This window comes from Pterocles gutturalis, unplaced genomic scaffold, assembly GCF_000699245.1.
Source record: "Pterocles gutturalis isolate BGI_N339 unplaced genomic scaffold, ASM69924v1 scaffold11759, whole genome shotgun sequence".
NCBI classification, from domain to species: domain Eukaryota; kingdom Metazoa; phylum Chordata; class Aves; order Pterocliformes; family Pteroclidae; genus Pterocles; species Pterocles gutturalis.
Genome location: NW_010135848.1, coordinates 57,297 through 70,218, shown reverse-complemented (window position 1 = coordinate 70,218; position 12,922 = coordinate 57,297). Strand labels below are relative to the sequence as shown.

Here is a 12,922-nt window from a genome sequence, read left to right as displayed (position 1 = left end):
CCCACTGTCAATGTGAACATCACTGGACTTGGGAACTGCAGCTATGGGCACAAAAGGCTGTTACTGACAGTTAAAGGAGGGTGACAGCCAAGAGCCCTTCTTATCATACTAATGCCTCATGTGGATGTCCTGTTCATTTAGTTAAGTGGAAAGTAGCTTTGAGGGGCAAGATGCTTCACATCTGCATCAAGTAGATACCACCGGATGGCAAACATATGGTGCAAGTTAAGTTAACCTCTTAGTCTACATCATAGCAGTGTGCTCAGTTACCTACACAGTGTCTCCCTTTCATGAACTCATAAAGAAGGCTCTCACTACATGCACATAAACCCCAAATGCAATTTGCTTTTATTTTACCTCACCCTGTTTAGAATGCAGATGTTTCCTTGAATGATAGCCTTATCCTTCAAGTTCAAGTTCTCCTTCTGCTGTGCCTCAGAAAACATAATCTTGTGTTTGACATTGAAAATCCAGACACAGATTCAGCATTTTGAATTCATTGCAGGTTGAAGTAGACAAGAAGGAAGGAGTGCCAGCCAGGGGAAATTACTTGTTTAAACTTAAGTATATTTGTCACTTAGTAAAAGTGTCCAGGAAAATTAAAGAACCTAAAGACACATAAGAAAAGACAAATAGGCCTGTTATATTTTAAAGGATCTCTCCTGGAGAAAAATGGCTTTTAAATATACAATAGGCAGCTTACTCTCCGGTGGAAACTATAGAGAGCCTGACATGCAAGCTAAATATATGCATATAGCTGCAGGGACTCTAACAAAAACAAGGACGCTTAGGGTATCTGCTCACAGCAAAACACAGATCTCGAACAGCCTTCAGAGCAGGTGGAGATGAGGGATACCTCAGTAATTATTAGTGACTTTTAGTCCCATCTGTCATCAGAAAATGCTTATTCTACCTGTTTGCTTGTTTTAGACATATCTTCTGCCTTTTCATAGCTTTTTGCTGTATGTGGTTTGAAATGCAGCATCTTCCCTACATAAAATCTACACGTCCTGTAATCCCTTCAGTGATATTTGTAATAACTTCACAAACGGAGGAAATAGTTGTCTTCCATCTCTCCATTGGGGGTTTGATAAAGCTCCAGGTATTTCTGCCTGAAAGTTTTTGCTCTAATACGTGTCTCCACAGGAAGCACCAAGTTTCAGAGTAGTGTGGTCCTGAGTAAATTTAGTAATCCATCATGCTTACCACCATTTTCATTGTGAGAAGTTATTTAGGGCTAAAGAGCATTTTCTATATTTGTTTTTGAATAATGAGTTGTTTTAAATATAATCATCTGAGCTTCTCTTCAATCCTTTATTACACTGCATGATACCAGAGAGTTATTATAAAACAGAATAAGAAAAATGAAGAGACTAAGAATACTTTCAACCTTGTTAACTAGGTCAATTATAAAGGAAAATATGAATGAGTATTTTTAAGCGAAGCAGTGATAAGAGAAGTAATATTCAAATGAAGTATTGGATAGCAGCCTATTTAAAGAAGTTATGGCTCATATGTAGTCATATATGTACCACCTTTCTAATGCAAACAGCTGTCTAAAATAAAGAAAAGCAGCAAAGTTTGTTAAATAGTATAACTGTATATATCTTCTAACCTTCCAGCACCAGGTACATGGTTTTTGCTCTTCTGTATACACCCTTTGTCTGATCCTTTTTCTCCTTCAAAATTAGCTGATGATATAAAACATTTCTCTGGGCAGAAAATAAATTATATTTTTAGGTGGTCCATGTGCTCCTTTTAATTGTGAAATAGGAATCAATCATCTGGTTTATACCTTTTAACTGAATACACAGTTTGGAAATTAGAGAAAAACATTCTTGTTCTTGCATCTGAAACATGTTGCATTAAGTCCAGCTACACGTCAGCTTTCTGTCTGCTGCTGTGTAACAGACAAAGCTTTTTTTCTGAAAGTTATCAAAGAAAAATAGTACCTACTGCAGAAAAAAAAAAAAAAAATCAGTCACAGCCCCGTATCAGAGGTTTCCCATTGAAAAATGAAGTAGTTGCAAAGAGAAGCCAAACAACTTGCATAGAAAATGGGGAGTTGCCTTTCCTTGTTCAAAGCAACTTACAGGAGGTAAGGAAGAGACTGCTCTTTATCATGGTATTAAATTCTATCAGAATAATTTGTAAGCACTAAAATATGACCAAGTGAGGTGTATGTGACACGATATCTGAAGGCTGATAGGACGAACCTGTGAGAGAGAAGCTAGTGTTATTCCTATTAAAAAGAGGAAAAAAGAAAATAAGTGAAAATTCATATATCTTTACATCCATATATCTTTCCTTCTAAAAGCAGGTTTGTGTTCACTTCTTTTATTAATTTATCATTTTGCTTCTTTTCCTGAATGTAAAATTAGACATGTGTGCCTATGTCTTTTTTAAAAAGAGTTTTCTATCTAGAGCTTTGTCTTCTTTTCATCTCTTTATCAAAAAAAAAAAAAGACTTTTTTTTTGCTAGTTTTTTTGTTAAACAAAGAAAAAGTGAGAGATGATTCATCTTGTTAATCCCACTGTTTTTTTTCCCCCCTCAGGCACTGGAAAAACATTGCAGAGTAGATGGTGGCTATTCTGGCATTAGAGATGTTTATAACAATCATGAAAGCCATGATGATGTACAGCAAAGTTTCTTCCTTTCAGAGACACTCAAGTAAGTTGACAAAGTTGGCTTTCATTAATACGAAGTAGTTCTATGTATCATCTTTACAGGTAAGATTTTTTGTTAGTACCCTTGACATTCACATAAAAAAACCTGAACAAAATAGTAGAGCTTTTTTTCTTAGGTGATGGGAAGCCAAATTGCCTTTTTTTTGTCCTAAAAAAAATCAATAAACTAAATTCTGTGACTTCTGGAAATTATCTTTACTTCTGATAAAGGTACTTGATAGTCTTTGTTGACAAATTAAGTCTCCTACCTTTGATAGGATCTGATTATATATGCCAACACTAGTGAAATAAATTGAGTAGACAGAGGACTTAACAGGCTTGTATTGCATACTTTTCATTTTAAAACTACAGACCAAAAAAAAACAAAAAAAAAAAAAAAAAAGAAGTCAACTTGCATGGTAAGCTCGCATGGCCTTTTAAGAGGAAAACCAAAAGCTTGTTATTTATCACCATCTCCTAAGTTTTTAACAAAATAAAGCAAGTTTTCTCTTGGTCTCTTCACTTTTTTTTGTTGTGCAAGAGAAAGTTGCAAAGACCAGAAAGAAGCAATCATGCCATTTCAACAGAAAGTGTAATACTCAAGTAAATGAAGTATCATAAATACATTTATGTACATCCTTTTTAAAAATCCTAAGCCACCAATTGTTCTCAGAAGTAAGATGGGACTGGACTACATATTTTCATTCCTATACCTTGATATATGTGGACATTCAGGAGGAAAAAAATACTATAGTTGTATATTATCAAAACAATACGTAATTACCAAGGACGAAATGGAAGTGAAGTGAACTAATATTTAACATTGACAGCCTAAATTTCTATGTCCTCTATCAAGATAGAGGCGTTCTTTTGTTGGTCTCCAGTTGCTGTTGTCCTTGAGCACAATCTGAGTTGAGTAGCCCCAAAACTTTGTGCTAACCATTGTGATGCTGGGACTTACTGTGCTTTGTGTTTGGTCAGCTGTTTCCATTGTTGCATTCATCTAGTGAAATCAGGTATTTATGTTTTCCTGAAAACTATTGTAGTTTCACTTCCCTGATGTGGTCACATTTGCTGCTTTTTTTCTTGCCAGGTACTTGTATTTGCTGTTTTCAGAAGATGATCTTCTTCCATTCGAACACTGGGTCTTCAACACAGAGGCTCATCCTCTCCCTGTTCTTCACAAAGATGATGAAAATAAAGAATAAAACCAGAAACAGATGAAGATTAACTTATACTTTGTTTCATTCCTTATGTTTCTTTCCAGGACTTGGGCACATAATTTGGTTTTAAATTCCTGAGTTAAGTTTTTAAATCAAGTATTTTGCAGTCTGTTTTCTTTAACAGCAAATGTTTATGAATGGACCTCAACTGATTATGGTAAAACTTCATTCCTCTTACCCAGCTGAACCACTTCTTAGAAGAGAAATAGGACATATCTCCAGAGTTTTTTAGGCTGCAGTGTCATCTTGGCCAAAAAGAGCAGAGGGTCTGCATGTTACTTGTTTCCTGTTATGCTTTTAATTTGACTGCAAAATTCTTTTCTCCTCTGTGAGGAGATGTCTGCTTTAAGCTGTAATATTTTGCCATGTTGCAAAAAGCCATATTGAATTAAGTATAAAGAGCTTTTTTTTGTCTTTTTTTTTGTTCTATGTTAATTTGTTTTGTGTGTCATCCAAGACAAATCTTGTGACTGTGACAGCCTCTTCTTATGCGGGTCTATTATTACTTGGCAAAGTATCTGATGTATATCATTGTCAATGAAGTCTACATACGAATACTTTCATCTCATGCAGACACAACTCTGAAACTGCAGTACGTGTTGAAGTTAGACTAAATTTAGCTTTTAAGAATTTAGCACATTAGTTAGCAGACTTTAGTTTTTCAGGTTTTGATTAGAAATGTTGTAATAGAATAAATTGTTTCCTCCCTTCTCCAAGTGGTGTTATTCTCATGTCTTTAGTCAGGCTAACACAGACTAAAATAAGATAGCCATTTCATATTAAGAACGGGAGTCTTACCTTCTTTATATATTTAGTCTAGTAGCTTTCATTTGGTTGGATGGTAAAAAGACAAAAAAAATACTTGATGACATTTTTCTGGAAGCTGAGAATTATACCAGAGACAATTTGTTTGGTTTTCTGGGACTTTCTCAAACATTCAGAAAGGTTCAGACTTGATACCAGTCTTGGTAGTTTATTGTCACAAAGCAATTTAATGTATCAACAGGAATTAAATTAGATGTCCAGATGCCTTGAAGAAAACTTGTCTCCTTAAAAGAAGATAATAATTCAAAGAGGAAATTATCTAGTGTAGAACTAAAGCTTTCAGAAAGCACTGAGTCTGTCTTCTCTCAGTGACAGAAACACAGCGTGCTTAAGATTCCTTAGGATAGAGGCCTGGTTTACTAAGAAAGGTAACAGCTTTGCCAAAAATGTTTTACTTTGTAGCATCACCAAAGGGAAAAAAAAACAGGCACCATTAATTCCTGTTTCTACTTAAGAGCATTTTGGAGTGGTTTACGTGATTATTAAGTCTACCTTTGTTTTCATTTAATGACAGGATGACTTTCATATATTTTGAGTAGGGTGTAACACCTGGGTTCCCATTCTGAGAAAGCACATTATTCACTGATCTGGCTGCAGCAAAACAAATATGGTTCTGAACAGTAATCTTCTTTAAAAGTATTCAGTAATATAGCTCACATGTCCAACATAGCTAATCACAGCTGAGGAAGCACCTTTGTTTAGGCATTACAGCATATATTTTTTCTATGCCAATAGCAGTCTGTGATATAGGTTTCGTTAGGAAGAAGCCAAGAGCAAAGATAACTGATTACATTTTTATATATAGCAGCTGGAGGCTGACCCATAAACTTGACCCTCTTGAGTCTGTAAAGACAGCACTGCCTCTCTGCTTCCCCTGCAGACAGACAAGATGGCATGGGCCACACGAGCTGCCAAAGACATTTATGTAGGGGGCAAGGCAAGAGGATCTTCAGTGATGCTGATCCTTCCATCACAGGACGGGTAGAGCTGTGCATTTGTATGTGGAAGTTAATAGTGGTACCCTTCTGAACCTGGGCAACCCAGAGCTGGAAGAATGGATACAAATCTCTGTGCATCTGCCTCAGATAAAGCCTGCTTACATGCAACTAGCACATTGGCTCAAGACTTTTTGCTTTACTGCTTTTTTAAAAAAAGAAAATAATAATTTAAGTATGGATTCCCTCATGTCACAGTAACAGTTTTCTGAACCTGACTGAGCAAGGATGAAGTCTTGCCTCTCCTCTATTGAAAAGCAGAACTCCTGCTGATTTTGATACTCCAGAATTTGTAGTGGAAGACTATAATATTTCACTCTGTTTCTTCAGAAATTGTATTTATAAGAAGGTAGCTTCCCCCCCCACCCCCCAGTACCACAGAGAAAATTTATCTGTGGAATAAAAACAAAAATTATCTTCCCTCTTTAACCAAAAAGTAATAATAATTACTTCTGTCTTAGTTATCTTTAATATGTCGTCTGCTGCTGCCTGCCACAGGGTTGCACATGTGCTGCTGTAGGCCTCATATCAGTTAAATAACTACAGTAGCTCAGACAAAAACAGTCTTTCAGAAATGTGTTTTGTAAGCCTCTTTTTTACATGGTTTTCTTAACCACAGTATGCTTTCCCCAGATGTGTCTAGTGATCTTGCCTCTACTTAACCAGCTGAAGAGAAACAGTGGAGAACCAGATAGCTATTCTCCGTGTTTCAAAAAGCAGGCTCCAAACACACAACTCTTGTGTGCATTGGGTCCTGTGTACTTAAATGCAAGATTCATGACTGTTTCCTTGTAATACAGAGTTGTAGTATGATTTTTTTTTTTTTTTAGTTTAGGAGTTAAAATTATTTGAAAGAGCACAAATTTGATGTGACTGGTATTGGTATTCAGGTTGTATGTACAAACTGCACTATACTGTACCTTTTGTAAACTAATGTAAGTAGACAAGAAGATTGTACAACATGTAGATCTGTCAACTGTAAGAAAAAAAGCTTTTCATAAACTGAGAATATATTGATTTTTTCTTCCTTTTATTTTTTTTTTAATAGCCTCAAAACACCAAAGTTAGAGCAAACAGTCAGGACTTACAACTGCTTGTTAGATTGCTGAGATGACATGCTTTTTATTTCCCGTTCACTGAACTAGCTGCATGGAAGTGGCTAGTGGTGGTCACTTCATGTTCCCAGTCATTCATAAGAGCAAAAGAAATTAGAAAGACATTGCTTTACTGGGGGGGGTGGGGAGGATGACCTTTGCATAAACACACTGCCTATACTTTTTCCATTTCTTTGTAGCATAATAAAGCATTTCAATCTGCACATGTTAAGTACTAAGAGGTAAATCACTTTAAAGGGCACCCACATTGTTTCATGGGGGGAAAAAATGTTTTGATTGTTTGTGGGATAAGTATTGCATATGTGTTGGTTGTACACAGATTTTTGCAATGGCTCACTATTTCTATGTTGACTTCATCATACATACCCATTTTCTATCATGCATCTAAGTTGTTTTTGATTTGTACATAGTCCATTTAGTCTTTTCATCTTTATATAAACTGAAATTATGGAATACATAATAGATCAAGATGCTTAATTTTTAAGAACTTATATTTGTAAAAAATTCTCTATTGTGAATAAAGTCTTTTAATATATCTGTTCAATTTGTTATAATTTTTCCTAAGAAGTAACTACAGGAATCTGCTGCGTAGTCTGGTTTGGCTGCTATACACATGAATTTTTGTCAGCAGATGGGTTTGATACAGATTAGTACTCTGTGTATTTGTTAAGAAACTATCGTTTAATGTTAGTCAGTGTATAGAAGTACTACCACAGAAATAAATTGCTAGAAATTTTTGTCAATAAAACTCATCCTACCAAATGTATTTTGGTAGAAAGTGAGCTTACTAATGAAAAGCAGGAAGCTGGGAAGTTGGCAGGCAGTAAGCCCAGCGAAGGTCAGTCACTCCAATTGATGTTCTGCACAATACAAGAGCAAATGCCATTTAGGAGCTAAATGCCATTTAGGAGCAAACACTAGAGCGGAGATGACAAGGCTGTCACAGCGCCCAGCGTTACATGCTCATGTAATGAAACACTATCGTTAGCCCATGCTCCAGAGGAGAGTGGAACAGTTGTCATAGGAACTGTAACAACATTTTACATCGGAAGGACATGTCAGTAAGATCTCCCATCTAAATATTGAAATAACAGCTACACCTCACGTATAAACTTGTTTGCTCTGTTTAAAAAAAGCTCTGTTTGCTTTGTTTGCACCTCATCCAAAGCCGACAGTGACGTAAACTGCTCTGATTTTACAGAGCAGTCTCAATAGTATCAATTTCTGTCAAAGGACTTACTCATTAGGCCTGCTTAAGTAATTTTTGAGGGTAGCTCTTAGATCTGGTGTCTCATCTTTCCAGCGTAGTTGCAGGTGTGCAGCTCTGCATTGCAATCCTTGGGGCAGTCAGCAGGCAGTCCCCTCCTGTAGCCGGCATCAGGACCACACAAAGCGCTACTCAGCAAGTTAAACATGAACTAATGCAAAACTTAGTGCAACACATTATTCACAGGAGATGTAAATACAAGCTGAGGTCAGAATTTCAACCAACGTGGTCTCTTATTGGATGCTTGGAGTGGTTTGTTTTCTGCAGGGGGGAAAGGAACTAGCACTTGACAATTAGTCGAGACAAACAGGATTTGTCCTGCCATCTGCATTGCCCTGTGGCCTTGCTCTATCACAGGAGGAACTCAGCAGTCATATGAGAGCATCTGCTATGAAAACAGCCCTTCATCTGATCCGAATTAATCTTGGGATTAGTCTGTCCTGGTTGATTTCAAATGCAGGAGGAAAGATTATGCATCAAGAGGCAGTCTTCCAAACCCAGGAACTGGTCACTGAGATGCAGTGACTGTCTGAATACTACAAGATAAAACACAGGGCTTTGCTCTCTTCTGGTTTTATGCATTTGTACATGTACAAAGTGGTACATGGAGCAAGTCACACAGCTGCAGAATGCAGTCAGAGCCAGCAGGCTGTGGGCATTCAACAGTACCTCAAAAGACAGCAGTTTGACCTTCATTTTTCAGGTATCTGCTCCTCTCTCTGCACCACGTCTAACCCTGTAATTAAAATCACCATAATCAACCTTCCCTTTGGAAGCCTCTCTCCAAAACATTCACATGCCCTCCAAACTTTCTGTGCACACTTTGCGGCTGATTTGGGGAAGGTTGTTTACCTTTCACCATTCCCATACTGACGTTTTACAGGACATAAAAGACCCCTCTCGTTATTGATATTTTATCCCTTCACTTCAATTGTGTGTTGCACCATCAGTCAGAGTAGCACAGAGCTACTATTAGTTTGGAGCACCTCAAGTTAAAAAAAAAAAGTCACTGTGCCTTTATTATGCTGTCATATTCTGGCCACTGATTCATCTGCCAAGTGGCATCACCTGATGACAGGAGGCCTTGCTGCTACTCGAGAAGCTCAGCGAGGCATTATGTCTGGGAATGCTCATGACAGAAGAGCCCAAAGTTATTTATTTCAGCCATGGGCGATAGTTAAAAGGATTCTGATGCTGCAAATAGCAATCCTACAGTAACAGTAGGTTATGTGAGTTTAAAAAATTCACCAGCACATATCCGAAGGAGCACAAAGGCAACGGCATACTGAAGCACCGTGTAATACCCTGTCTCAGCTACTCCCAGACCCATGGGAGTCAGCCCATCAAAGGCCCATCTCCACACTCCCAGAGGAGCACAGGGGCACACAGGCAGGTGGGAATCGAAGTGAGGGACTCAGAGGAAAGGATGCCCTGTCCAGGGCCCCTCCAAGGGCTGTCCCAGGAAAGCCTCATTCCTAGTGTCCAGGCGTCCACCCATCAGGATGAGTCAACAGGAGCAAATCTCCAGAGCACCTTTTGGGTTGGGGCATTGCTAAGGAGCATGCAAAGGAAGAGGATTTTGGCATTGCACAAGACTTATGGGATGTTTAGAGGACGCATCAAAGGTGGGCAAAGCGAGGAAATAGAGGCAGTTTCCCAAGGATGGGAAAACAGAGGAACAAGAGGCTTGCATGAGTGCTGAGTATGTCTGTGCTGATCTGTGTCACTGGCCACATGCATACATATATATGTTCTGTATAGGTCTGTCTGTGTGTGCGTGTGCCTGCGGGGAATACACACTCAGCCCTGGGAGCTGGCCCTGGGGCACGGAGCTGTGGCAGCCTCACTGCTGCCCAGCCACCAGATTCAGCTGCCCCAACATGGCATGGCACAGCAGCTACAGATAAGGACAAGGCTTTGGGAGTGCCTGGGTGCTGGGCGGCTGTGTCACTGGCTGACCTCAGGTTGGAGCTTTGTTTACTAAACTACATAGGTAAAGTTTTTCAGCTTTCTTTCACTGCTGTACGATCTCACAGTTGTGATGCTGCTGCTCTCACCCAGTAGTTCAGATGTTCTCATACATCTTTTATCTCTAGCTGGAGCTAAATACTTGCCCTTTAATAACCAGCACTTACCCTCCCAAACAGCTTTCTGTTTTGTTCCTTGAGGTACCTCAGCTGATATGAAACTTTTCTGTGCTTGAGTCTTGCTTTTCTCAATCCAGCACTTCATGTTTGCAGCTGGGGCACTTCTGCTTCCCTCAGCTCTGAGTACCTCAGGTCCTCCAGCCCCTCTCAAAGGTGGAGACTGTTCTCACACAGGTGTGTTCTCAGACCTTGCTCCTCTGCTGCTGCTTGAATCTTACAAGTAACTGCCACTTTCTCCTAGCACATTAAATCCTTTAACTTCAAAAAACTCTGAATAAGAGGAAACTCCTAACATTGCTGCTTTCACGTTTGTCGTGTCCAGCTGTATATTCAGCCCCATGGGGAAAAACTGTTGCTATGTACTGCAAAGAACTATATCCATAGGCTTCCTACCAGTCCCTCAGTTTGCATTGTAAAATATTGCAATGCTCTATTTCAAAAGTACAGTGCAAAAAATTGTATAGTGGGAGGGACAAAGTAAGGGATGAGCAAAACTATACCAAATGCTGTATTTACACGGAGGTTTATTATCGTTTGATTATGTTGTAGCTGTTCAGACACTCTTGCTTTCTATTCCATTTGCTTCTGGGTTTCATGTGATTCCTAACTCCTCTTGTATGTGTTTCAAATGCTTTTCCTAAGAAATTTGCATTTAGCTTTCCAGCAGTAACAACTAGCCACATGTGCTCCATGTTTAAAAAAAAAAAAAAAAAAAAAAAAAAAAGACGTGATGTTACTTTAGATATTGAGCTACATTTCTATGGTGCACAAGTAAGCAGAAAGATAACTTATTCTAAAAATGTATTTTAATGTGCAGTTTCAATCATTACAGTTTATACAACACATTCTAATCTACAGCTGCACAAGTGTTTTGGGATTTCCCTCAGCCATCCTCCAAGACACCACCCAGCACTAACAAGGGCAGCAGCAGCAAATTAATACCACAACAGTCCATACCCATTCTAGGCAGGAGCTGACAAACACCAGATTGCAGATGAAACCCAGGGAAAGCAAAACAGAACAGCTCAAAATACCACCAAAAGAGTCTGATGTCCAGACACGTTTACTCATGCTGTTCCCTATAAGGGCAGAGGGAAAAGAGATTCAAACCACCAGCTCAAGCATCACAGAGCTCCTTCTTTTTGGTTCAGGTACCAGACAACTGGTCCCTGGTGCTTTTCCTACATAAGGAGGAGTTTGTCACCAGTTTCCTTCGCTGCCTGTCCCTGTGTAACCAGCGTCCATCAGTGTGGGTGCTCTGCAGTCCTGATGCCCACCCACATGCCACTACAGTGTGGCATGATGTTGGCTGGGCGCTGCAGACCAACACGTTTGGGCATGTCCCAATGGAGCCACCAAGTAGCAGCGGTGCCCCAAAAGCCTCTGCTCCCAGACAGCTCCTTGCCTGTAATCCAGCTGAACGCTGACTCTAACAACTCAGACTTTTAACCCAGAATCTCACAACAGAGGTTTTGACCACTTCCAAGCCTGTCCCAACAAATTTAAGGCTGTGGCACTTTCCAGTCAATGAATGCCTTCTGGAGTGAATGGAAAGCTACCAAGACGTGTAGCACAAGTTGTATCCTCCATTCCCAGCTACCACATGAAAAACTGAGGGCAGAGCTAATTAGGGGAGTAGATTTGCTCGCTGTGAAAAGCCATAGTTCTTTGCAAATGCACTGATTTCAGTGCACCCATTTCAATGCACCCTTCGGTTACAGAAGTTTTTTCTAACCACCACTGTCATCTGCTGACCAGAAATGCCATCCAGACAAGCCAGAGGCTCAGGTACTCACTTGAGCAGCAAAAAATGCAAGTCAAGTGTCTGGCACAAGTTGCAAAGAGCCCCGAACCCCATCCCAGGGGGTCACTGAGTTCTCTTCCCCTGCACAGACACCTCCTCACTCCCTCTGAGGTTCCCACTGATGTACCAGAACAGGACCCAGCAATGGGAGCAAGGCCTTTGGAAGTGCTCATCTGCAACAACGCCAGGTACTGCTCACAGCATCTCAGCCAAGAAGTGCTGCAGAGCTGAGCACTGCCAGCACCATATGGGAAACAAGGCTACCATAATGGCCTGACTCCTTCTGGAGGCCAGGCATGTCTCTGGAAACTCAGCAGCCCAAGAAATATTGTTGTGTTGGTTTGTTCCAGTATTTTAACACTAAGCAGAAAACTGCCAATGAGTAGCTTCAAATGTGCTTTTTCCACTGCTAGTTACGGTGTAAAACCAGCTCTCACCACCATGGTCCCTGTGTTTCTGGGTGACTGCACAGACCAGAAGCAAGCACAAACAAAGCCAAACTTGCCTCAGAGCAAAAAAATCCTCCTTGTTACCAGTCAGCTACACCAAGGACTCACAATGAAATACCCATTGAGCATTAATCGGCCACAACCCATGGAAGCTGGGAACTCCCCTCTCAACAGTGACAAACTCCCTTCCTTGTGTCTCAGAGTGTACAAAAGCACAGCAGCAGAATTCCTAAAAGCAGGAGCAGCGATTTCTCATAACACAGCACAGGCACTGCTCGGATGGCCCAGGAAACTAATTTTGTTAACTTAGTTCGAGTGCAAGCCATGCCAACAAGAGAATGAAAGACAAAAGAGAAGGCTGAGAGAGCAGGAGTTTAAAAGAAAGATACTAGAAAAACCTGAGAGTCTCTAAAGAAAAAGTACCTTGTTA

The 12,922-nt window shown here is 39.8% G+C and overlaps 1 protein-coding gene across 1 annotated transcript in view; it reads left to right on the top strand.

The window, feature by feature from the left end:
* Positions 1 to 4,304, top strand: part of LOC104468056 (mannosyl-oligosaccharide 1,2-alpha-mannosidase IA-like) — a gene marked incomplete at its 5' end in the record, with an annotated part of 60,486 nt that extends 56,182 nt beyond the window's left edge. Inside the window, 2 exons of the mRNA XM_010082059.1 lie at positions 2,556 to 2,671; positions 3,761 to 4,304. Of these exons, the coding sequence (XP_010080361.1) occupies positions 2,556 to 2,671; positions 3,761 to 3,875 (231 nt within the window). The remainder of the gene's footprint in view (positions 1 to 2,555; positions 2,672 to 3,760) is intronic.
* Between the last annotated feature and the right edge of the window lie 8,618 nt (positions 4,305 to 12,922).